Here is a 26,714-nt window from a genome sequence, read left to right as displayed (position 1 = left end):
CCCACCCTAATCTACAATGAAATATCCCTAAACGTATGACATGGCTGTCTTTGGGATCTCTTTACCACCATCCTGAAGATGCTCTTACCTTTTGTTAAGTTCCTTACTTCCTTGACCCTATTTCATCTTTCCTGGTTTACTCCCTTGTTTTTGTGGAGCATCTTTTCTTATTTTCCTGAGGATATTGATATGATAAGTGATAATATTTGACCTTGACTTGTTTTGTCCTCTGCTTCTTGTATTCCAGGTTTTCCTCAAATATTTATGAGGCTAACATGGCTGGTCTTCTTAAGAATGGAGACTGAAAGGGGCACCTGGGTGGCTCAGTCGGTTAAGTACCCCGCTTTGTCTCAGGTTACGATCTCACGGTTCATGAGTTCGAGCCCCACATTGGGCTCTGTGCTGACAGTCAAAGCTTGGAGCCTGCTTCAGATTCTGTATCTCTCTCTCTCTCTCTCTCTCTGCCCCTCCCCTGCTTGCTCTCTCTCTCTCTCTCTCTCTCTCAAATAATAAATAAGAACATTAAAAAAATTTTTTTTTAAAGAGACTGAAAGGGGCGCCTGGGTGGCGCAGTCAGTTAAGCGTCCGACTTCAGCTCAGGTCACGATCTCGCCGTCCGTGAGTTCGAGCCCCGCGTCAGGCTCTGGGCTGATGGCTCAGAGCCTGAAGCCTGCTTCTGATTCTGTGTCTCCCTCTCTCTCTGCCCCTCCCCCATTCATGCTCTGTCTCTCTCTGTCTCAAAAAATAAATAAACATTAAAAAAAAATAAAATAAAAAAAAAAAAATAAAGAGACTGAAAAATTGAGTGAAAGCCTCGTATCCATAGTGAGTTTTGCTAGTCGCACTGTGCATGATCTAGCTGGATTATTTTCTTAGCAGGCCTCCAGCATTATCATCTTTAAATCTTTTCCCCCTGAGCTGATAGGATTTTCAAGAGAAATCTCTTTGAGTCATCTGTTTGAGGGTGTAATCCTGGCTGTTCTAGGAACTGGGTGGGAAGAAGGCCTGAGAGGAATGTGGGGTGGGGGCGGGGGCTGTCTCAGTACTCAATATGTACACTGGCACTTCATCCTGCTGTTTTTCATAATATCCTGCTCTCAACTGTATGTATGACTGATATATGCCCTATTCCAGAGACCCTTCATTTTACTCTTTCCAGAGAAGAAACTTCACAATTTTCTGCCCAGATTGGGAAGGCGCAGGCATTTGCCAGATGGGGTTGGCGTATGACTCTGAGCGTCTGACTGCTTCTCAATCGGACTTTCAAGTAATCTTTCTGGTGTTAGACCTACCTTCACCCGGTTTCCAAGATTTAACCGATTCTGGAGCTTTCTTTAGAGGTCCCCAGGGAAAAGTTACATCGGTTTATGGTTTTCCCTATCGCTGGTTTTGAATCCAGCTTTCTCGACGCTGCCAGGGCAGTAATCACCTGTCCATATGCTTTCCAGCTTTTACAATTTTATTGCTGGGGCACCTAGGTGGCTCAGTCGGTTAAGCGTTGACTCTTAACTTTGGCTCGGGTCGTGATCTCATGGTTCGTGAGTTCGAGCCCCACATCGGGCTCCATGCTGACGGTGCAGAGTCCACTTGGGATTCTCTCTCTCTCTCGACCTCTCCCCCGCTCATGAGCTCTTTTTCTCTCTCAAAACTAAATAAACTTTATTTATTAAAAATATATATTTTTTTAAGTTTATTTTATTTTGAGAGCGAGAGCAACGGGGTAGGGGAGAGAGAGAGAGAGAGGAGAGAGAGCATCCCAAGCAGACACCGCCCTGTCAGCACAGAACCGGAGGCGGGGCTCGAACTCATGAACCGCAAGATACGACTTAGGCTGAAATCAAGAGTCGAACACTTAACTGACTGAGCTGCCCAACAGCTGGTCTAGGGACTCTACTTTGAGAACCATCGACAGAAGCATTAAGTAAATTGGCATGCAGTATTCCATTGCCTGGAATTAAATTTCTATTCGCATCACTTACGTGGTTTTTTCAAATTTTTTTTTTTTTTTAACGTTCATTTATTTTTGAGACAGAGAGAGACAGAGCATGAATGGGGGAGGGTCAGAGAGAGAGGGAGACACAGAATCGGAAGCAGGCTCCAGGCTCTGAGCTGTCAGCACAGAGCCCAATGCGGGGCTCGAACTCACGGACCGTGAGATCATGACCCAAGCCGAAGTCGGACGCTTAACCGACCAAGCCACCCAGGTGCCCCGATGGTTTTTAATTTGCTTCATATTATAGACGGTCCTGCCACAACGTGCCCTGACCTTGAGTCTTTGCATGTTCTAAAAATCATTTCACTAGGACGACAGTCTTGAACTGCTGGCCTGTTTGCCACCAAATAGTTATTGGGTTCCTCCTTTGTGCTAGGGCCTGCTCGAGGCCCTGGGGACCCGGTGACAAGCAAGGTCAGCCACCTGCTTAGATTGTAGTGGGAGGAGCTGGAAAATAAATGTACACATTCATTAAAAAGTTCAGTTACTGATAAATGCTATGAGGAGAGGATTTATAGGAGCTGGAAAAAAGGATTTTGAGGAGTAATTTGGAGAGTTTTATCCAAGAAAGTGGGGTTTTGGGGGGTCGTTCTTAGTTCCGCTTTCTACTTACCCTCCTTCCAGCTTTAAACACCAGCTGTATCATGACGGCTCAGAAATTTCTCTCTCGAGGTTCTTCTCTGAACTACAGATTTTTATGCTCATCTGCCTACTCAACATCTCCATTTGTGCAGTTAGTAGGGCCTTCATTTAACACGTGTAATTCTGAAACCTTAATTTTCTTTCATCAGACTTGCACTTCTGCCGCCTTCCTTATCTCAGTAGATGGCATTTCCGTTCTCCTGTTGCTCAGGCCCAAACTCTGAGAATCATCCTTGTCTTCTCTTTTTCTCTCATACTTCGTGTTCAGTCCATCAACAAATTCTTCTGACTCTGCCTTCAAAATATGTCCGGATTCCCACCACTTCTCACCACCTGCAGTGCTGTTGTCCCAGCCCAAGTGCCCGTCATCTCTGTCCTGGCTGGTGTGACCTGTGTCCACTCCTGCCCTCCGACAGCTCCGTTCCTCGTGCGGCAGCCGGAGAGAGCTTTTTAGACACATGAATGGGATCAGGTGGTTTCTCTGTTTGAAACTCTCCAGAAACTCCTCATAATACTCAGAATAATGTCCAAAATACAAAACGTGACCTATCAAGCCCTGCGTGATATTTAAAAAAATATCTTTAAGTGTATATTTATTTATTTTGAGAGAGAGAGAGAGAGAGAGCGAGATCAAGCAGGGGAGGGGCAGAGAGAGAGGGAGACAGAGAATCCGCTCCTGACAGCGTGGAACCCCGATAGGGGGCTCGAACTCAAAAACCGTGAGATCATCATGACCTGAGCCAAAATCAAGAGTCAGGCACTTCACCAGCTGAGCCACCCAGGCGCCCATATCGCTTTCTTCCTTATCATTTCCTACCACTTTCCCTTCACGCGGGGTGCTCTCGCCACACTGGTTTCCTTGCTGCTCCTTTGAGTTCACTCCTGCTGATGAACGCAGTGTTCTTCCTGAGCTCCTCAAGACTTCCTGTCTGAACGTATTCACGTCGCCGCTCAGATGCCACCTTCCCCCAGAGGTTTCTTCCACCATCCATGTAAAGTAGCACCTGTCTCTTGTCTTCCCGTCACTTTGTACGCCCCTGCATTGCCATTTTCCTGTGTGGCCCTTACCACCGTCTGTCAGTTGCATTTTTTTTTTTTTTTCTCCTTAATAACCATCTCCCGTTGCTAGAATGTTAAGTTCCAAGTGATGTGCGACCCTGTTCACTGTTCATTCCCCGGACCTAGAACAGGGGCACAAAGAATGAGACGAGGGAGTGTTGAAGGAAGGAGCGAGGACAGATAACGTCCTGTGGGGAAGGGTGCCTGGAGGATGGCAGTGGGCGGAGGTGCTGTCCTGGCTGGTGTTGCGGAGAGCCCCTCACACAAAAGGGACACGTAGCTTGGGGCCTGGACCAAAGCACTTCCACGCTGTTTGCTTTGCTTTGCTTTGCTCTGCTCTGTAATTGTTTTTCCTTTTACTTATCTGAAAAATTGTTCCAGTTCACTATGAAAACATTCAGGCAGGTCAAGTCCCTCTTTAGAATCTCAGCCCATCCCACTCCCGTAAAGAACCAACAATTGTTAACCTTTTTAGCCAATTTTCTCTAAACCATCATTGCTCTTTTTTGCCAGTTGCTCTTTGCAAAGATCGTATCAATGATAATTTGATTTTAAGATATTGAAAATGCCTCTTCGGATTTTTTTGTGGTTTTTCTTCTTTGGCTGTCCAAATAGTTATTTGCTCTTAAAAAAAAAAAAATCTCCATTTATCTCTTAAGAAACAGCTTCCATCTGTTCTGGATCTCTTGATGGAGTGGAATATTCACTACGAAAGGAGAAGGGGATCGTGAAGATGACGGTGCCGAGGACACTTGCCTTCTGCTACCTGTCACTGCTGTGGCAGAGAGAGACAGTTACTCTCTCAGATCTTTTGAGGTAAGCCGGGCCTCTCGTAGGATGATGTCTTTGCTGATTATCTGTGTGAACGGGGGGGACAGCCTTTGGATATCTTGAATTTGTCAAGGAGGCTTCAATTGAGGAAGAGAACGGAAAGATTGGGTACCCTGGGTTCCAATTCTGAACTGTAACCCTCCCTGGGCCGGTGGCTCATCTCCTGGGTTTCTTGCTTTATATAAGTGAAATAATGGTATTTACCTTACTCGGTGTGTTGGAAAATTAATTATCTACTGTGAGTAGAATGCTTTGAAGATGAAAAGTAACAAGTACCTGAGTAGTGGTATTAAGTATTTTGCATTTCTAAGAGAGAAGATGAACAGAAGACCTTGATGTTGGCGAATATGGTTACTAGTAGTTACCCCGACGCATACATTGGTGCCGTCAAAAGCTAAAATACAGGTTGTCTGTGTTTATAAGATAAATTGAAAACAAAACTATTAGGAAAACCTGTTAGTAGATGGCCAGTATTTACATTTTTCAAGATAATTTACAGTGTTTTGTAGTTAATGAGTAAATTAGGGCATTGTGTGTAAGCCTTTCTCATTAAATAGAGGATGTGCCAAAATCATTAGCGTGTTAATATCTCTCTTGCTTTATATATATATTCTATTTTTTTTTAAATGTTTATTTATTTTTTTTGAGATGGAGAGAGAGACAGCAGGAGCAGGGGAGGGGCAGAGAGAGAGGGAGACACAGAATCCGAAGCAGGCTCCAGGCTCTGAGCTGTCAACACAGAGCCCGATGCGGGGTTGGAACTCACGGACCGCGAGATCGTGACCTGATCCGAAGCTGGACGCTTAACCGACCGAGCCACCCAGCCACCCCCTATATATATATTCTAAACAATAGCATTAGGTTTAATCCGTGTGTAGAGTGATTTTAAGAGCATAGATTTAGAACCAGACTCCTGGGTTTGAATCCTGGCTATGCCACTTATATGTGACCTTGAGTAAATTATTAAATTTTCTTTGCCTCTGTTTCATCACTGGTGAAACGGAGCTAATAATAATAATATCTACCTCACAGAGTTGTAACCACTTCCAGTAATGAGCAGTCCACGAAAAGCACTCACCACAGTGCCTGGCACATAGTAAGAACTCAATGCTAGTTATTATTGTTTCGTTGTCTTCATCACCATCATCGGTACTAGGCCCTTTGATTAAATAAAACGCCTCCAGTAAATGATGATAGTGCCTTTGAGTTTGGCCACATCAACCAAATAACAAGGCTTTTCTCAGGGGTGATTAACTCTGCATGCAGATAGTCCATTATTCAGTGAATTTTACTGTTAAGTTAAAAACCTCACCTTGCTCCATATGCCTTCACTGGGTGATCTCATCTTCTCTCAAGGCTTTAATTACCATCTATATGATGATGACGCCGCCCAAATTTATATCTGCAGCCCAGACTTGTCTAGTGAGGGTCAGACCCGTCTATTCATACATACGGTTGCCTGTTGGACACTACTGGGGCGTCTTTACGGTATCTCAAAATCAGCATGGCGGAAAGAGTTTTGTCTTTCATTCAGCTCTCTCTCCATGTTTTCTTCCTTCGTAAATACCATGCACTCCGTTTCTTCCTATCCAGAAACCTCAGAATCCTTGACTCTTTCCTCTCTCCACGTCTGCAGTCAGTCATTACGTCCTGTCAGTCATACTTGAAACCATATTTCTCCCCATCCCCTCTGGAATCCACCTGGATTACTTAGCAACCTCCCAAGGGGGTCCCGTGTCTACAGTCTCTCTATTTTCCTTTCGATAACCCAGAAACAACAATCAAATCACGTCGCTAGAGTTGGATGAAGGGGCTGTCCAACTACCCACTTGGGTAGAGGAGCTGTCCAACTACCCAGTTGGATAAAGGGGCTGTCCGGCTACCCAGTTGAGTAAAGGGGCTGCCCGGCTACCCAGGGCAATCTATAAGGGAGTAACAAGACTGCTAGAGATCTCACAAGATGTAGAAAATAGTACTCACCGGTAATTCTTCTCAGGGAGAATATTATATGTGTTTGGAAGGATGGGGGCAAGATCCTACACATTTGTCTCTCTCCCTCTCCCTCCTTCTTTCTCCCTCCTCCCTCCCCTCCCTTAAAGGAGATTTCTGAAGTACCTTCAAGGAGATTGGATCTAGTTGGCTGGAGGGCTTTTATTTTGCTCTGTGGGACATACAAATTTGGGAACCGAGCCTAATTACCTGGGGCAACAGGAAGGGAGATAGTTACCACTGATCCTCTTTGTCTATTTTTCTCAGAGAAGGAGCTGCAAGTCACAGGTTGTCAAAGTGTGGTCCCTTGACCAGCAGCAACAGCGTCACCTGGCAGCTTGTTAGGGATGCAAACTCTAACCAAATTCTAACCCATTCTAACCTTCTGGATCAGAAACTCTGGGGGTAGGGCCTGGTAGCCTCTGTTTTAATAAGCCATCCTGGGGAGTCTCATGGATGCTAAAGCTGGAGAACTACTGCCAAACTTGGAAAAGTATTTAAAGAACATCGATTTGAAGGAAATACATCACTAGCCTGGCCCCAGTACCCATATTTCTTATACTCGTCCTACGTGTCACTGCTCGGTTTAATCCTTTAGCAGCATCCATAGTCCTTAGAATAAATTCATAAATCTTAAGGCAGCCTTTAAAGAAGCCTGCCTACTACCCCAGCGATAACAATAGTAATAAAAATAGCCAACGTGCATTCGTTCCACAAATATTTATTGAATACCTACTCGACGTAGGGGTTATTCTAGAGTCTAGACCCTTGAATTACAGTTGTGAGCCATACAGAACAAGTTCCTGCTCTCGTGAAGTTCAAGACCAGAGGAGGAAACAGATGAGCACTGAAATAAATGAAAAATGATGAGTGAAGTGCTGTGTGGAAGATTGCAGTCAGATGATGGCTACTGTAGACTGGCCATGAGGGAAGGCCTCACTGAGAAGCACTTTGAATGGGAGCAGAGCAGCAGTGAGTATCAGAAATGCTAGAACTCCAGGTCGAGGGAGGTCGTCAGTGCCAAGGCCCAAAGCAAGAGCACGGTCTGTGTGATTAAGGAGCAGAGGAGGCCCGTGGGACGGGAGTAAGAATTTGAAGGAGTCGTAGGAGGGTGAGGACAGGGAGATAATAAGCAGGGACCAGATCTTTGTAAGCCAGGGTAGGAGTTTGGGTTTTTTTTAATTGAGGTATAATTCACATACAATAACGTTCACCCTTTTAAATGTGCAATTCAGGGGTTTTGAGTATATTTACAAGGTTGTGCAACCATCACCTCTATTTCCAGAGGATAATCGTCACTCTAGAAGGAAACCCCACACTCATTAAGAATTTGGCTTTTAAGTGTGATAGCAGGCCCCTGGAAGATTTTAGCAGGGGAGACGTTTTCTGACCGTTCGGGCAGCTCTGAGGAAAATGGATTCTAGGTAGGCAGAGGTGGAAGCAGAGGGACTGGGAGATCTTTTGCTATATTTCAAGCAAGAGACAGTGGTTTGGATTAGGGTGGTGGCAGCAGAAATGGAACAAGGTACGTGGGCTCCGGATGTTTTGCAGGTGGACCCGGCTTAACGCCGATGCATTACTTCTTAAATGATCTGTGATGGAGAAGCAATTTGTTAAATTTCCAACCTGTCACAGATTAAAACTTTTGCAAAATACCACCTCCCAATTATAAACAGAGACTCTGTTTTCAGGGAACGTGGTCAGGAGGGGCATATGGGAGGCTTTTGGTCTCTGGCAATTCCTCTGTCAGCTTCCTGGATTGATTCAGACTCTTTTTTTGGAAAAGTTCTATATTTTTCTAAAAGAAAAAAAATTAAAAACCCACAAAACTTGGAAAGAGGTCATGAGCAGCACTCTTATAAATGGTGAAGATTGTTAAAACCCCAGATGGCCAAAACCTGCTCTGTGTGGATGTCTCTGTTTCCCCTGGTCAGGTTTATATTCCTTCCTGTGCTCCTACAGCACTGAGCGTGTGCCTCTGTAGGGCACTGCGGCACTGTCTGTACTGGCTCATCCACAGCCATCTGTCTGTCCTGCTAGGACCACGGTGGGGGCTCTTCAGGTCTTATTCCCTCTGAACTAATCCTCACCTGGGGCTGTCGTAAATGTATTATCACATAGCGGGGATGACTACATAAATTAAGAATATATTCACATCATGGAATACTACATAGTTATAAAAATGATAAGCATGTAATATGCCCTGTATATAAAAAACCAAGAATGTAGTTCCAAAATAATTGAATACCGATCACTATGCACAAACACTTTTTGTAAATGAAAGAAATGAAGGAACACTAGGTGAGGGTGGTTTTCCCTATAGGGCTGCTCCAAAGAAGCCTGCTTTATCATTAAACTCCACAAAACACCATTTTTTAAAATGTTTATTTGTTTTTGAGAGAGAGAGAGAGAGAGAGAGAAAGAGAACACGAGTGGGGGAGGGGCAGAGAGAGGGGGAGGCATTGAATCCGAAGCAGGCTCCGAGCTGTCAGCACAGAGCCCGACGTGGGGCTCGAACCCATGAACCGTGGGATCATGACCTGAGCCAAAGTTAGACGCTCAACCGACTGAGCCACCCAGGCACCCCCACAAAGCACCGTTTTTACATACTACTTAATTCTCAACTTTCAGTAGACTAAAAAGTTAAATCACATTTTTAATCTGAAACTAAAGTTGAATCAATATTCTTTAACACATAAAAGGCTAAAAACTAGATGTCAGGTTAGTTCTAGCAACAGCAGAGACTTTGACCCAGAACATTTGTATACTAGTTTATTCCTGTCTTTATCTTATTTTCCTTAACCATTTTCCTATTTTAAAAGTCTAACAGATGCATACGTATATATGGCCCAGGTTGCAAGACCCCAGGCCTCACTCTGTGCTCTTCCCTGCTTTAGTTTTCTCCTTACCATCTTTTCCTACTTGACAGACTGTAGATCCCATTTGTTTGTTTTGTTTGTCCTCTCTTTTCACGGGACATAAAACTCCTCGGGAACAAGCGTATTTTCCTGTTTTGTTCATTGCTGTGTGCCCACAGCCTCGAATAGTGCTGGGTTTTAGTTCTCGATAAATTTCTGTTGAATTAATGAATGAATTGTAAATAAATATGTGTGTGTATTTATATACATGTATAGGTGCGATTTTCTTCAACTCAATAATTTACTCAAGATATTTGGTCAGCTACCGGGTACTGGACATTGGGGTGGAGTGATAAGCAAATGGGCAAGGTCCCTTCCCTTAATTATTTCCAGTGGCAGGTCCTGGTGACAGGAGGGTAGACAAGGGAGCTGTTCTAATGAGGAAAATGGGTCCAGGAAGGTCTCCCTGAGGAAGTGATTTAAAAGAGCAGATGCTGGGGCGCCCGGGTGGCTCAGTCGGTTGAATGTCCGACTTCAGCTCAGGTCATGATCTCACAGCTCGTGAGTTCGAGCCCCGTGTCGCGCGCTGTGCTGACAGTTCAGAGCCTGGAGCCTGCTTCCGATTCTGGGTCTCCCTCCCTCTCTCTCTGTCTTCTCCCGCTCATGCTGTCTCCCTCTGTCTCTCAAAAATAAACAAACATTAAAAAAAAAACGTAAAAGAGCAGATGCTAATCCTGTGAGGGGAGCGAGGGGTAGAAGGATGCCGTGTCTGCAAGCCTGGTGGTGAGTTGACAAGTAGGACGCATACTTCTTAGAAAGACTTAATCTATTTAGAAGCTTAAGATGTCATTAGATAATTGGCTAAATGCTTTCTCCACACGTGGGCACAGAGAATCGTTGATATTTTCAGATTGATCATCTTGTGGCAGAAACGACGTTCTCAACTGAGTCTTACCTTGTCTTTGAAATACGATGTTTTCGGCCCTTTTGTCTACTTTGCGAAATCAGTACATACTCCTTACTGAAGCTTTCTTTTCCAAAATACAGATTTGTTGAAGAGGGACATATTCCTTACATAAATGCTTTTCAGCATTTTCCAGAAGAGATGAAATTATATGGGCGTGACAAAGGAATCTTTGCTATAGAGGCAAGTTATTTTCTTTTTTTACTTGGTGGTCACTAATAAGACACAAAAACAGTATGGTGATTTGTATTCCTTTCCTGACTTACTATTTGGTGTCGGGAGTTTTTTAAAAAGTGGCATCTAGTTTTTGTTCTGCCCGTTTGTCATAATTTATTTTCCTCACGTGGTTTCTTCTAATCCTTTAGGGTATCCTAAAAAGACAGCTATAGTGTGAGGTGTGCATACTGCCAATGGGTATATTGTTAAGACTGAATTTTACAAGTGTTATGTAGAGACCTTTAGGTAATCTCAAGTTAAAAAAATGTTTTTTGTTATTTGCATACTATGTTGCTTTTGAGAAAAAGAGAAGAAAGTTATTATCTTGTTTCAAGAGGTGCAATTTTCAGTCCTTTGCTTATTAGTCTTTTTCTAGATCCGTCTTCAGATGTCTCCGGTGGAAGGGCTTCTGTCCCTTTAATTAGCAGTCTTTATCACTGTTTATAGTGCTCAGATTATCTTCTCTTTGTTCTTCATCAGAAGGTTTGCAGGATCCTAACTATAACTATTATCCTCTGTTTACCCGCTTAAGGAATGATTGTTATAGCCTTCCCAACCTTCACCACCTTACATCGTCTGTGGTTTCGTTCAAGAGACATTTGTGATCCTTACTAAACCCCTGCATAAGTCTGGTTCACTGTCATCCCAATTTTACATCTCAGCAAACAGCTCGGGGAGACAGAACGAATGCCAAGGCCATACAGTCGGCAGTCTCCGGCTTGGAGCTACCGAACTTGCAGCCTCTTCCTCACTGTGTCATCTTGGGCTCTGTTCGCCTGCCGCTCTGCCCTCCTTTTTACGCTGGTTCTTCAAAACACTGAAGTAGGTGCTATGAAAACACAATTGTATAAAGTACTGATTTTGAAGCGTTGAGCCAGAAGTGACTGGATGATTGGAAATGCAGATAAACAAGCTTGCACAAGACCGTAACATTTTACATCTGCATTGAATTTAGAATATTGGTCACTACGAGTGATCTGCAGGGAACATTAGAGTTTTAAACCAGAAATGGCTCCACTTTCAGAACCAGTTGTGCAGGAGCAGGTCCTGTAGATTTAAAGAGAGGAAGCAAGTTTGGAGGCGGGTTCCCCGTGCTGCCTCTGTGTCCTCACCGTTTATTCCATCTCCGGGAGAGAGGAGACGAGTCCCTCGTGCACTTGGACTTGCGGTGGTGTGCGTCCACGGGCAGCACAAGGAAGGAGGGTATGGTTGCAGCCAGCACTGAACCTGGAAGAGACAAAGAAGAAATAATAATAGTGGTAGCACTTATTATGTACCAGGCCCCGTTTTACATATTTTATGAACTCCTTGATTATTCAGGCCAATCCTGTGAAGTACATATTATTATTACCCTGATTTTACAGATGAGGAAACTGAGGCACAGAGCTATTAGGCAACTTGCCTGGCACTCTCACTCTGACCGTAGTCCAGCATGGCCAAGGCAGCCTTAGTTTGGAGCGAGACAAATGTGGGACCCCGCCACGCAGGGAGCACTGGATGAGAAGCGGGGACAGGAAGTGGAAGTAGGTCATCGAGGCAGCGAAGAAGCTCCGGACTGGTTACCAAAACCGAGAGGTGGCCCTGTGGTGGAGATGGCACCCGAAACCGGAAGGCAGGGGATAGGGGGTCTGACGGGAGGATGATCTGGGCTGGAAGTGCCCGTGTGGGTCACGTGTCCTGGCACGAAGCACAGGCTGGCCGGCCAGAGTGGCCTTCCTGACAGATGGATCTTTATGAAAAGGCACGTTAGTCTGTTTCTCCGATTGGGCAGGGTTGTGATCACGTATTTTTATTTTTAATTTAAACAAATTTTAAATTTGAGTACAGTTGACGTACGGTGTGACATTAGTGTCAGGTATGCAGCGTGGTGATTCGGCACGTCTGTCCATTTCGCGGTGCTCACCGCAAGCGTAGCCGCCGTCTGTCACCATACGGCGCTATCACATTTTTTCTTAACGTTTATTTTTGAGAGAGACAGAGACAGAGCTTGAGCGGGGGAGGGGCAGAGAGAGAGGGAGACACAGAACCCGAAGCAGGCTCCAGGCTCCGAGCTGTCAGCACAGAGCCGGACGTGGGGCTCGAACTCATGAACCAGGAGGTCATGACCTGAGCCGAAGTCAGAGGCCCAACCGACTGAGCCATCCGGGCGCCCCGTTACAGCACCATTACAATATCACCGGCTGTAGTCCCTATGCTGTACGTTTTCTTCCTGTGACTTATTCATTCCGTGACTGGAGGGTTGTGGTAATTTATTTAGAGGACTGGGGACAAGAGGACACATCCTGTTTTTCCAGTCCGCACTCCGGACCCCAGCTAATTTGCCAGAGGTGTGGTGGAGCGACTGAACTTGAGTAAAGTCAGGGAGATATTTACAAAGTAGAAGATGTTCCTACCACCTTAGGAGCCCTGTTTGTCTCAAGTTTTTAGTTTCAGAACTAGCCTGCACTCAAGGTTGATCGGTTTTTCATCTTTTGTTGTTGTTGTTGTTAACGTTTATTTATTTTTGAGAGAGAGAGAACACAAGCAGGGGAGGGGCAGAGAGGGAGGGAGACAGAATCCGAGCTGTCAGCACAGAGCCCAGCGTGGGACTCGAACCCACGAACCTCAGGTCATGATCTCACAGTTCGTGGGTTTGAGCCCCGTGTCAGGCTCTGAGCTGTCAGAGCCTGCTTTGGATCCTGTGTCTCTGTGCCCCTCTCCTGCTTGTTCTCTCTGTCTCTCACTCAAAAGTAAATAAATAAACATCAAAAAAATAATTGATTTGAAAATCTGTATAATTCGTTAATTAGTAATTTCAAATTTAACTGCTAAAAAATTGTTCATGGTTAGTTATCTGAGCCTCGTTCAAGTGTTCCCTGAAAGGAAAAGACATTTAGCTCGGTAATTCTCAGTCTGTGTCTTTATATTTGTGTGGTTTTTCTAGAGGGACCAATGGAACTCAGCATTTTTGCATTAATCGCCCCAGTGTAGTCTTGGGTAATAAAAAATTATCTCTCTCTTTCCCTCCCTTCTTTCCACCTACCCCCCGCTTCTCCCCTCCTTCCCCTTCCTCTCCCTTTCTGTCTCGTCTTCCTTAATCTTCAGTATGTTCTGTGTCTTACATCCTAACTGACTGGGCTTTAACCTGATTTCTCAGAACCATTCACCACTCAAGTTATATCGATAATGTTGCTTGGTTGAGGTTATTTGTACTTTTTGCTAGTGCCTAAAATTATTTACTTGTATTTAACTCCTTAACCACATCGTAAGCTTCTTAGAAATAGACACTGGGATCTTTTATATGGATCATGAAATATTAAAACTGGAGGGAAATTTATAGATCACTGAGTCCACTTTTCTTAGTTTTTCAATAAGGAAACAGGCCTAAGAAAAGATGTGATTTGGGAAGAAGTAAACACCTACTTCATTAGGGTTTTCTTGAGGATTATTTGACATAATATATTCAAGGTGCAGGTGAATCACAGACGTCGAAATGGACACACCTTCTAGGTCTCAGGATGGAAAAGCTTTTCCTCTGAGGAGAAGATGAAGAGTTATCCTCACGCTACTGGGCGGGAAAAAACGTATCATTTTTGGAAATTAAAATTTTCATCTTAAAACTCTGTTAAAAATAAATAAAACAAAACCCACTTTGAATATGCACATTTCTACGTTTTCTGAAAGGAGGTGCCAGGAAGTTCATGGATATGATTCTTGCTTTTCAGTATAGTGTTTTCTAATTTTGGTTACCATAAATGCAGCTTCTTGCAGAGGATATTGCTTCCTGGGCTGAGTTTATATGCTTGGGAGTGGTGGCTAACCAGTAATTTCCTTTTGAGTTTAGAAATTTGGTTTCACTTTATACTCACAGAGACACTCAAACTTCACTCCATAAAAAATAATTATTTTGAAAAATATATACCTTGTCCTTTCGAATAGTAATAGATCCCCTTGTTGCCAAATGTGTAAATGACTGCAAGAGTGACATAGGGCACACAATCAAGAAACTGCTGTTGTTGTAGCCAGTGTGGCTTACGTTTCCCAGAAGACCGGCTTAAGCCTTTAGCTAAGAGTGGCTTTGCCCTCATAGGCAGTGGGGGAAGGATTGCCTGCGACTGTTAGAGCCACGTTTATATCTGCTGGTGATTCGGGTTTTCAGCCTGAAATAGTATGTTCTCACTATTGTATCAAATCTAGACTGTTCTCTGCGCCTCCTAAGTTTTTATAATTTGAGACTTAATAAATATTTTGTAAATTAAGAAGCAAAATGAGGGGCTCCTGGGTGGCTCACTCGGTTAAGGGTCTAACTTAAGGCTCAGGTCATGATCTCACGGTTCGTGGGTTCGAGCCCCATGTCCGACTCTGTGCTGACAGCTCAGAGCCCGGAGCCTGCTTCAGATTCTGTGTCTCCCTCTCTCTCTTCCCCATCCCCCACTCGCTTCTGTCTCTCTCTCAAAAAATAAACATTAAAAAAAATTTTTTTAAAGAAGCAAAATGAGTTAGTGTTTACTTGCATGTTTTACTTTTACTCTGAGACTAATTTTTGCTCATCCTATCAGTTACCGTGAGAGGCATATTTAAATCTAAAACCACGATGACCACCTTTTCTTTCATGTTCTATCAGTTTTTGCTTCAAGTATTTTGGAGCTCAGGTACTAGGTGCATAACAACTAGGATATTTTGCCTTGACGAATTGACTCTTTTCACTATGTAACGTCCTTTCTCCCACCCCTCCCACCCCTGATAATAATTGCTTTCATATCTACCTTGTTCAGTGTTAATATAGCCAGTTCAATTTTTTAAAAAAATTATTTGCCTAATATATCTTAAACAAATTTTTTAACCTCTCTACATCTTTATTTTTAAAGTGGCTTCTGGGGCACCTGGGTGGCTCAGTCAGTTAAGCACCCGACTTCGGCTCAGGTCATGATCTTGCGTGGTTTGTGGGTTTGAGCCCTGTGTCAGTCTCTGCGCTGACAGCTCAGAGCCTGGAGCCTGCTTTGGATTCTGTCTCTCCCCGTCTCTCTACCCCTGCCCTGCTCACGCTCTGTCTCTCTCTCTCTCAGAAATAAATATTAAAAACAAACAAACAAACAAACAAACAAAAATAAATAAAGTGGCTTCTTGGGGAGTGCCTGGGTGGGTCACTTGGTTGGGCATCCAGCTCTTTATCCAGGCTCAGGTCATGATCACACAGTTGTGGGATTGAGCCCTACATCTGGCTCTGTGCTGAGCTCGGAGCCTGGTTAGGAGTCTCTCCCTCCCTCTTCCGCTGCCCCTCCCCTGCTTGTGCGCGCGCGCTCTCTCTCTCTCTCTCCCATGCACGCTCATGCCTGCTGGTGCTTTAAAAAAAAAAAAAATTAAAGTGGCTTCCCGGTAGACAGTATGTGGTGGTCTTGATTTTTTTTATGTAGTCTGATATTCTCTGCCTTATAATTACATGTTTTTAAAATAACTCTATGTTTAGACCGTTGACATTTAATGTAATTATAAATATGATTGGGTTTAAATCTACTATCTTGCTGTTATTTGTCCCAGCTAGTTTTTATTTTTTTCCTTGTTCTCCTGCCTTCTTTGAACTGACTTTTTTTTTTTTTTTTTTTTTATGATTCTATTCTCCACCATCAGTGTATTAACTGTAGCTCTGTGGGCTCTGTATGTGTGAGATTGTTCTAGAACTCCTAATACTCATCTTCAGCTTCTCACAGTCCACCTCAAGGACGAGTGCACCGCTACATGTGTTGAACTTCCCTGCTCCCATTCTCTGGTGTCCAGCGTACTTTCTTATTTTAAGTTCATTTATTTATTTTGAGAGAGAGCGAGCGCTGGAGGGGCAGAGAGAGAGAGAGAGGGAGAGAGAGGATCCCAAGCAGGCTCTGCACTGTCAGCACAGAGCCTGACGCAGGGCTCGATCCCATGAACCGTGACCTGAGCCAAAACCAAGAGTGGGTTGCTTAACCAGCTGAGACCCCCCAGGCGCCCCCGTGTTTTCATTTCCTGTGCGTGTATACCCAGAAATGGAATTGACGGATCATATGGTAGTTATAGTTTTAGCTTTTCGAGGAACCTCCGTACTGTTTTTCTTAGTGGCTGCACCAAATTACCTTCCCACCAACAGTGCACAAGTGTTCCCTTTTCTTCCACAATCTCGCCAACATTTGTTACCTCGTCTTTTTGATAGTAACCATTCTAACAGGTGTGAGGTGACGTCTCCTTGTGGTTTTAGTTTGTATTAGTTTTAGTTTGATGATTAGTGATGTTGAGCACCTGTTCATGTACCTGGTGTTCACTGGTATATCTTCTTTGGAAAAATGTCTATTCAGTTCCTCTGCTCCCTTTTTAATCAGATTTTTTTGTTTATGCTATGAAAGTATGTGAGTTCTTTATGTTTTTTTGGATATTAACCCCTCCTCAGATACAGGATTTGCAAATATTTTTTCCCCATTCCATAGCTTGCCTTTTCACTTTGTTGGTGGTTACCTTTGTTGTGTAGAAACTTCTTAGTTTAATGTAGTCCTACTTGTTTATTTTTGCACCTTTTTTTTTTTTTTGGAGGGGTTTGTCAAACCCAAAAAATCATTGCCAGGATTGAAGTCAAAGAGCTTACCCCTTATGTTTTCTTCTAGGAGTTTCATGATTTCAGGTCTTAAATTTAAGTCTTTCATCCATTTTGAGTTGAGTTTTGTGTATGGCGTTAAATAGTGGTCCAGTTTCCTTCTTTTGCATGTGGCTTTCCAATTTTCCCAGCACCATTTATTGAAGACACTGTCCTTTCCCCATAGATATTCTTGGCTCCTTTGTTGTAAATTAATTGACCATATATGCACGGGTTTATTTCTGGGCCCTCTATTCTGTTCCTTTGATGTGTGTGTCTGTCTTTATGCCAATACCGTACTGTTTTGATTACTATAGTTTTGTTACATAGTTTGAAATCAGAACGCATGATGCCTTCAGCTTTGTTCTTATTTCTAAAGATTGTTTTTGCCTATTTGGGATCTTGTGTGGTTCCATACAAATTTTAGGATTGTTTTTTTCTATTTCAGTGAAAAATGACATTGGAATTTTGATACGAATTGCATTAAATCTGTAGATTGCTTTGGGTATATGGACATTTTGACGGTAGTGATCCTGCTACCCCACTTGCACAGAATATCTTTCCATTTACTTGTGTCTTCAATTTCTTTCATCAGTGTCTTATAGTTTTCAGTGTACAGAACTCGTTTCTTTCTGATGGTTTTCTGTTAGTGTATAGAAGCACAACTGTTTTTCATATATTGATTTTGTATCCTGCAATTTACTGAATTTCTTTACTCGTTCTAATAGTTTTTTGGTGGAAGCTTTAGGGTTTTCTATATATAGTACCATGTCGTCTGCAAGTAGAGGTGGCTTTACTTCTTCCTTTCTGATCTGATGCAATTTCTTTCTTTTTCCTGCCTAATTGTTTTAGCTAGGACTTCTAATATAATGTGAAATAGAAGTGGTGAGAGCGGGCATCCTTGTCTTGTTCCTGATCTTAGAGGAAAAGGTTTTAGCTTTTCATCGTTGAGTATGCCGTTAGCTGTGGGTTTGTCATATATAGGCCTGCCTGATTTCTGATTCTTGTCTTTTCTATTCTTTATGTAATGTGTCTTTTTTCCTCTAGCTGCTTTTTAAGATTTTCTTTTTATCACTTTTTTTCATCAGTTGGATTACGATGTGCCTTGGCGTGGTTTTCTTTATGTTTCTTATGCTTGAGGTTCATTGACCTTAGATCTGTGGGTGTATAGTTTGCATCAAATTTGGAATTTTTTCCTTCATTATTTCTTTACATATTTTTTTCTGCCCTCCCCTTGATTTTTTTCTTGGATGCCAGTTCCATGTTAGACCACTTAATATTGTCCACAGCTCACTAAGGCTTCTGGCTCTTGGTCTATTTGTTTGTTTGGTTTTTATATCTTCTTTCCCAGTGTGTTTGTTTTGGATATGGTCATGTCTCCAAATTCCCTGATCTTTACTTCTTGAATGTCTAATCTGCTGTTAAACCCAATGAGTGTGGCTCTGATTTCAGAACCTTCTTATTTTCATTTCTAGAAATTTCACTTTAGTTTTGTTTTTTCCATTTCCCTTGTTATGCTTGTTTTCTTTTACGTCCTTGAGTATATGGCCAGCATTTATAGTAGATATTTTAAGGTTCTTGTCTACTTATTCTATTGTCTCTGTTATTGCTGGGTCTGTTTCTATTGATTGGTTTGTCTCTTGATTATGTGTCATATTTTCCTTCTTTTCATGCCTGGTAACTTTTGACTGGATGCAGACATTGTGAATTTTATGTTGTTGAATACTGGATCTTTGTTTTGGTGTATAATTAGGTAATTTAGAGATCAGTTTGATCCTTTAGAAGCTTGTTTTTAAGCTTTTTCATTGCTGGTCTAAGGCCTTTATTCTGGGACTAACCTAACCCTGCTACTATGGTATACTCCCTCAGAAAGTTCTATCCAATACTCCCAGTATTATGAAGTCTTCCTACTGCAGCTGGTGCCTTGTATGAGCTCTGGGAATTATTTGGATTCATTGGAAAAAATCCAGTGATTTCTCCCCCGACACCCTTCCATCCCCGCCCCACCGGCCTTGGGTTTTTCCTCACACATGCATGAATCAGCACTCAGCCAAAGACTTGAGAGGACCTCTTTGCAGATCTCCAGAGTTCTCTCTGTGTGTGGTTTTATCCTCGCTGGTACTCTGCCTGCAAATTATCGCCACCTCAGCTTTCGGGAGCACCAGTCTCTGTCTCCTCAACTCAGCAAGACCGCAGGGCTCTGTCTCACTCCCCACTCCCTGAACCACAGCTTGGAGACCGCCTCCAGGCAGTGAACCGGGCCTTTCACTTCTCTTCTTTCAGGGATTATAGTCCTATGCTTCTTGTGTCCATTGCCTGAAACTGTTATTTCATGGATTTTTCTACTTCCGTGTTTATGGTGGAAAGTCAATTCCCATTGTATTTAATCCTTGGTGAGGGGAAATGGAAGTATGCCAGATACTAATCTGTAGACATTTACAAGTAGACTCAGTAGTCAAATGTGTTTTAGATGAGCGTTACCTAAAAAAATTCTTACTTGAATGCCTAAAGTATCTCACTGCTCATTCATTCTTGGATTTTTAAATAAAATTATAATTTCTATTCATGAATGTTATGACTAGTATGATCTTTGTTTAAAAATTTTCACCCAGCTGGACTGTGTTATTGGAAGGTCACGGTTATAGGCTTTTGTTGACACAAAATACTTGCCCTAGAAATAATCTCTTTTGTTGACTGTTTTTAAGTTACTCTTGAGTGAGGGGACGGGGTAAGATAGGGGAGTAATTTCTTAGAGATTTTGGTGGAAAGTGTAAACATAAAAATAATATGAGATTATGTCTTGGTAGCAATAACCATTGTACTTTGCCTTTTTTGCTCATATTGAGAACATTTTTTTGGAAAACTTTTTATTTTGGAAGAATTTTAGATTTACAGAAAAGTTGCAAAAACAAAAATAGTACAAAGAACACCCATGGATCCTCAACTTCTCTTAACATTTTATCCCACTTGTTTTATCATTTGTGCTGTTCTCACTGTCTGTCTAGCTACCTATCTGTGCAATTTTATATCTGAATCATTGAGGGTAAGTTATATCTATCATGGCCCATTACCCCTAAATATTTTAGTGTATATTTTCTAAGAAGAGAGATATTCTTTTACATAACTACAATTTAGTTAACTCTTCATTTTTCTAAGAACTGAACCAGACAATATGTCACGGTTTATTTATTTGTTTTTATTTTTTATTTGTTTTTAATTTTTTTAATGTTTATTTATATTAAAGAGAGACAGAGTGTGAGCAGGGGAAGGGTAGAGAGACAGAGACAGAATGTGAAGCAAGCTGCAGGCTCCAAGCTGTCAGCACAGAGCCCGACGCGAGGCTCGAACTCATAAGCAGTGAGATCATGACCTGAGCCGAAGTCTGATGTTTCACTGACTGAGCCACCCACCCAGTGGGTTTAAATAAAGAACCCACTAGTTCTTTATTTAAAAAAAAATTTTTTTAATGTTTATTTATTTGTTTATTTTTAAGCAAGAGAGAGCAAGCATGAAAGGGGGAGGGGCAGAGAGCGAGGTTGAGAGAGAGAATCCCAAGCGGGCTCCGTGCTGTCAGCACAGAACCTGATGTGGGGCTCAATCCCACAGCATAATCACGACCTGAGCCAAAATCAAGAAACGCTTAACCAACTAAGCCACCCAAGCACCCTGTACTTGGCTAGTTCTTTATTGATGGAGTTTTGTATTTGGTGATAAAAGGCTAAAGAAGGCAGCTAGGTAATGAAAAAAACAAAGCAAACAAAACTAGAAACAATCTAAATGTCAACAGGAAAATGGATAAAAAGTGACAGTCACACACTGGTATATTAAATAGCTACAGCCACAAGCAACATGAATGAATGTAAAAAACATTCTATTGAGTATCAAAGGCAAGATTCAGAAAACTACACATAGTGTGATGCCATTTGCACTAAGTCAAAAAGAAGGTAAAATAAATATATTTATTTAAGTATGTTTATGTGTATGATATTACTTTTTTAAAAAGTAAGTTTGAGGGGCGCCTGGGTGGCTCAGTCAGTTAGGCGTCCGACTTCGGCTCAGGTCATGATCTCGCAGTTTGTGGGTTCGAGCCCCGCGTCGTGCTCTGTGCTGACAGCTCGGAGCCCGGAGCCTGCTTCGGATTCTGTGTCTCCCTCTCTCTCTGCCCCTCCCCCACTCGCTCTCTCTCTCTCTCTCTCTCTCTCTCAAAAATAAATAAAGCTTAAAAAAAATTTAAAAAAAAGTAAGTTTGTGATGAGCAACTTCAGGATACTAGTTATGCCTCTAGAGGGAGGGGAGGCAGTGGAAGGGGAGGGAAGGAATATACTGGTAGATACAACGGTGTTGGTGATTTTCTAGTTCTTAAGTCAGGTAGTGGATTCATGGGTGTTGTTTTTATTATCAGGCTTCAAGATTACAAATATGTTACATGTATTCTTTTGTATTTTTCAGATTTTAAAGGCAGCTGGAGGGTTGTCCAAATAGAATTTCTCAAATAGGAATAAAAGGCAATATGGGATACATGGGTTTGTTTGTATGTGTCCTGCATCCCCGACTATTCTTTGAGCCATATTTAATGCTTCTATTATTTTTTATCCATAAGACCTAATATAATTCCGTATACATGGTAAGGATTCAGTCTTTGTTTATTGATTAAATGATTTGAAATAGCTAAAACCGGGATACGTTTAAATACTTTATTTTCAGGGGATTTCAAATTGATCTGTTGGGGAGTTTTTTCCACCCAAGTAGGAAACTTTCAGATGTATTTATTACATAAAATATGAGGAGGCCATTAAATAGTGGCATTTGGTGAAAAAAAAATAAGAAAGCATTCTACTAATGTTTTAGCAATAAGTGTATGACGGACATAACTTTGATGTATAAACAAGGACATCGAAAATGCCAGTTATGGGTGTGTCAGTATCACTCATGAAAACCATTGCGTGAGATAAATAATCTTACCAGTTAATTCGTGCTATTCACCAATATACTGAAACCAATAATGAATTACTTTGGTCAGAAAAGACATGTGTGAGGCTACACTGAGGACCCTTCTTTTTGGAAAGTCATCCTTCATATTTGCTGTGTGAAACTAGTGACTTACGTGGATTATCTGTGATTTAGTTTGATCCTCGGCCGGTACCCCCGGTACCCAGCATGCTTGGCCCAGGTCTCCCCTCATCGCTAGTTCCCGGGAGAAGAGAAATGGTACCCAGGTTTTACACGTCGGGTGTAAGGTCGGTCTGCTGTAGAAATAATCACATAACCCTTCCAGAATCAAACTGAAATAATTTTGGGATCCTCTACTTTTCAGAATACTGGCTTTTTAACCTTCTTTAGTACACATATGTGAAATTTGAACATTAGCTGCTTTGCAGCAATCAGGAGAATATTTGGAGAACAGACACATCTTAAGAAGGAGGACTCCAACAGGTTTTCCCCTGCTCTCATCCTGGGCCCATAACAGATTGCTATTTTCCATTTACTTGGTGAGCCCTCATTGGTTATCGGTTCATAAATTTGTATTTGTTCGTAAGGCCTGTCTTTGTGCAAGTTGACGACATAATTCTAAAATAGTCCCATCCCCCAGACCAAGACCCTGTTTCACATAAAGTAATGTGTTCACCACAAACTTCCAGACTAGACTTTGAACAGAAAAAAGTCTTTTACGTTAGTACATGGTAGATTTACAACCACTTAGCAGACTAAAAATGCAAAGTGAACCGTTTTGTGAATCATATTACCCGTGGAAATCATTTCAGCCTTCCTCCTTCAACGATATGTTCCTGCGTTTGTCGTTACTTCTGACATTACTTTTATTTCTTATTAGTGTTTCTCTGTAATGGAAAGTCTTGTTTTAAGTTTGGATTAACAGGTGCATGTAGCATTAGCTTTTTCTCGGCTGAATCTTTGCTTCAAAACAACCATAATAAGTAAGGGTGAGGCACTGTACTCTTTTTTTTTTTTTTTTTTTTTTTTAATAGCGAAGCAGGAAGTTCACCTCTGACAGGGTATTGTAATCAGGTTTATCACCAGAGCCTGCTGTTGGGTAACAGAAACTCTAGCTTGTCCTTACCTGTCTGGAGGCATTGCTTCATGAAGGAAAATAAACTCACTGGAATATTTGTGAAATTTAATAAAATGCTTTCCCAGGCACTTTGTTTTTAGCGCATGCTAGAAGAATTTCTAATAGCTTTGTGGCCTTTTAAAAAACATATTAACCTTGCGATTTCTTATTCTTGTAATTAAGTGAATTTGTATCCCTCTGGAAGCCCTACGTAGCACGATTGCTATACCTTTGAGATGCATCTTCGGCCACATCTGGCAATACGTCGCATTCCCTCTCTCCTGTCCCCTCCTTTTTCAAGAAAAAGGGGGCAGGTTTGGGATGTCTTCAGATGACTGTTTATTTAATTGACGGACAGCTTTTCTTCATTGTACGCTTTGCCTTTGCTCACAAAAGTGCATTCACTGTTCCATGGTATGTTGAAACTTTTCAATGGAAATGGCTTTTGGTTAACAAAGGAAGCATTTTCCTTCGTCCTTCCACGTCTTAGCTTTCTCCAGTAAGTCTTGGCTCCTTCGGCAGCTGTACCTCCACCAGCAACGACAAAAGGTGCGATTGTTCTAGGAGATGGCGTTGGAGATAATGCCAGTGTTTTGTGTGTGGGCTGCCTGGACTGTTTCTTCTTCTGTGTTTGGTTTTGTTTTGTTTTTGTTATTCTAGACAGTTGAGCACACCTTAAACACAAACCACCACTCCCCAAAAGAGCTTTAAAGACCCTTAAACCTTCAACCTAGGTGACCTCTTTTTCTCCATTAAGTTGTTCCGTTGGCCTTTAAGTGGGCCCCTGTGTCCCCATAATGACAAATCTGGCGGAACTCAAACCAGGGGGAACAGAATCCAGAACCCAGAGACGGTCGATGTGGTTTGTTTTCTTTCTCCGAGCCGGAGACTTGGAGCGCCTGACTCTTCCTGCCGTCACCCTCCCTGAAGAGCAAAGCTCAGAAGAGGTGAAGGTGCGCGAGTTAAGTTTTAGTGTTTCACACCGTCTCCTTTTGCTGAGTTGTGATTCCCAACTCCAGGTAGATAGGCTTTTCCTCTTATTTATTTAATAAATTTAGAGATAACCTCCTCCTCCTTTTTCTGCTTCTGCCTCTTCTGCTGTATGTTTGACTTACGTTTCTGGAGCACGGTGCTGATTCAAAGCATTGTTTACTTCTAGAAAAAGTCTCTCAGTTCTCCCGGTGGAATAAGCTAAACTGTAGTCTCTTCCAGGGACACCCTCTCGAGGCCGAGCCCCAAATAATCAGATCGCCGCTTGAACTGGAGCTGGGCCTAGACATACCTGTCTCTGTTATACTGTTTATTCTGCAGAGGACTTGGAGACAGGAGGGTGGTCCATCTTTTCTGCACTGCTTTTCCTTATTTTTCTGGATGTTAAACCCACAGACCGGTTTCTACACAGAGAGTATGTCATACCCGTGTTCTTCTGCTGTGCTCCTTGACAGTGTTTCTAAATCCTCTCAAGAATTAGGCATTTCGTCATCCCTCGCTAGACTCAGCAAGAAGGGATAAGGAGGAAACTGGAAATTCGTTCTGAAGTACATCTCCAGTATTTTGAATGTTGATCAGCAACATTCTGATCTTCTCTCTGAATGAGTAGAAAGAAAAGATGTAATGCGAGTTCAGCCAGACCCACTGAGTGGCACTTTGCCAAGATGATTCATCCTGCCTCCGAGCTGTCTTAACACCCTTTGTGAGACTAGGTCCCCGTCGGTTGGAGGAGGGAAAGGACCGCCCAGAGCTGTCAGACGCTCCTGGAGCGGCTCCAGACGCAGGCGTTCGGGTCTTCCAGCTTCCCCCTAGCTCCGCGCACCCCCTCGCTCTGTAGGCCACGGGTAGCTCTCGGGATTGCTTGTGCAATCTTTGTTAGAAGAAGAATCTGGCGGGTTTCGGTGCAGCCGAAGGGCTCAGGGGAGTGTAAGGAGAACAGGTGTTCTCAGTTTCCCTCACTCCCACTCCTTCCAGAGTCACTGCTGCCACACAGCGTGGACCGAGGCCAGCGGAGGCTTTCTTTTGTTCCTGACCTCCCACGATATCCTGACCGGCCCTGGGATTCGTGGGCGCACTGCTCTTTTCAAGCTTGTGGGGGAACGCCATCCGAGGCACTCTTCCAGGCTGCAGGAAGGATCAGGGTGGAAAACCACTGCATTTTATTATTATGGGGGGGGGGGGACGGGGTGCCTAAGAATATCTTGGCGAACTTGTGCAAAGTACAGATTCTTTGGGGTGCCTGGCTGGCTCAGTTGGTGGAGCGTCGTGACTCTTGATCTCGGGGTTGTAGGTTCAAGTTTCATGTTGGGTGCAGATTACTAAAAAATAAAATCTTGACAAAAGGTAATAAAATAAAGCACAAGATTCCTTGGATGTCAGAGATCGATTCATTGAGTCTTCTGTGGGCTGAGGACAGTGGGACGGGAACAAACAGGTTTCACTGTGGTCTCATTCTCTAAAACAGTGCCGTGGAGCCGGGCTTCCAGCCTTCCGCCTAAGGTTCTTTGCTGAGCGAGCCGCGCAGGCCCCGCCAACTGGCCTTAGTTGCAGTGGAAGCAGACGGCTGTATGGGGAGGCTAGTCCACGGCCCAGCCCTGCAGGGACTTCGTGTGTCTTTGCAGGCAAAGGGGAGCGTTCTGATCCTTTTGATGGCGTCCTCTGGGACAGCAATGGCGTGCAGTGGCCACGTTCAGTTCTAATCTTCCCTCGTTTGAGACGCTAAGAAGACCGTCCCTTTCCGTATTCTACTAGAACCGTTAAGTGATCATTTTTAGATAGAGATTCTGCTACCGTATTTTCTTTTTGCTCTGTAAATTTTGTCTTCAGGGAAAGGCAGACCCATACCTTAGTGTTACACATCTAATAATTACAGCTTCATAAACCCACCCATGTAGGGTTCTATTGTTAAGGCATTTTATTGTTAAGGTATTTTAAAATAAAGGTAGAAAATAGCAAGTAGTAATAGATTTTGAATGTAGATTATATATATTTTGATTTTTTTAATCTTCAACTTTCTAATTCTAATTATGACCTCTCTAATATGTTGTGTTTGTTTTTTTTTCCTTTAGACAGATGTTATTTAGGTTCCTTTTTTATACCTCTTAAAAATTGTAGGGGCATCTGGGTGGCTGAGTTGGTTAAGCATCTGACTTTTAATTTCGGCTCAGGTCATGAATTCACAGTTCGGGAGATCGAGCCCTGTGTTGGGCTCCTCATTAGTAATGTGGAGCCTGCTTGGGATTCTCTCTCTCTCTCTCTCTCTCTCTCTCTCTCTGCCCCTCCCTCACTTGTGCTCCATCTCTTGCTCTCAAAATAAATAAATAAACGTTAAAAAATACTTCAAAATTATTAAAAAAAATACAATTGTGGCACCAATAACTTAAAACTTACCACTTAAACCATTTTTAAGTGTGCAGTTCAGCGGAACGAAGTACACTCACATTGCGACGCAACCACCACCATCCCCGTCTCCGGACCTTTCTCATCTTTACAAGCTGAAACTCTGCCCCCATTAAACTCCAGCTCCCCAC

The 26,714-nt window shown here is 42.8% G+C and overlaps 1 protein-coding gene across 3 annotated transcripts in view; it reads left to right on the top strand.

Annotated features, from left to right (window-relative positions):
- TAF1B (TATA-box binding protein associated factor, RNA polymerase I subunit B) overlaps positions 1 to 26,714 on the top strand; it is a 67,454-nt gene that overhangs the window by 19,060 nt on the left and 21,680 nt on the right. For 2 of the 3 annotated variants that reach the window (XM_042933701.1, XM_042933702.1), the window contains exons 7-8: positions 4,354 to 4,510; positions 10,420 to 10,519. In XM_042933701.1, coding sequence (XP_042789635.1) covers positions 4,354 to 4,510; positions 10,420 to 10,519 — 257 coding nt within the window. Of the gene's footprint in view, positions 1 to 4,353; positions 4,511 to 10,419; positions 10,520 to 24,021; positions 24,147 to 26,714 lie in introns of those variants that run through there. The other variant, XM_042933703.1, reaches the window with a different exon arrangement.

The sequence above is a fragment of the Panthera leo genome, chromosome A3, assembly GCF_018350215.1.
Source record: "Panthera leo isolate Ple1 chromosome A3, P.leo_Ple1_pat1.1, whole genome shotgun sequence".
NCBI lineage: Eukaryota > Metazoa > Chordata > Mammalia > Carnivora > Felidae > Panthera > Panthera leo.
This window is presented reverse-complemented; position numbering and strand designations above follow the sequence as displayed.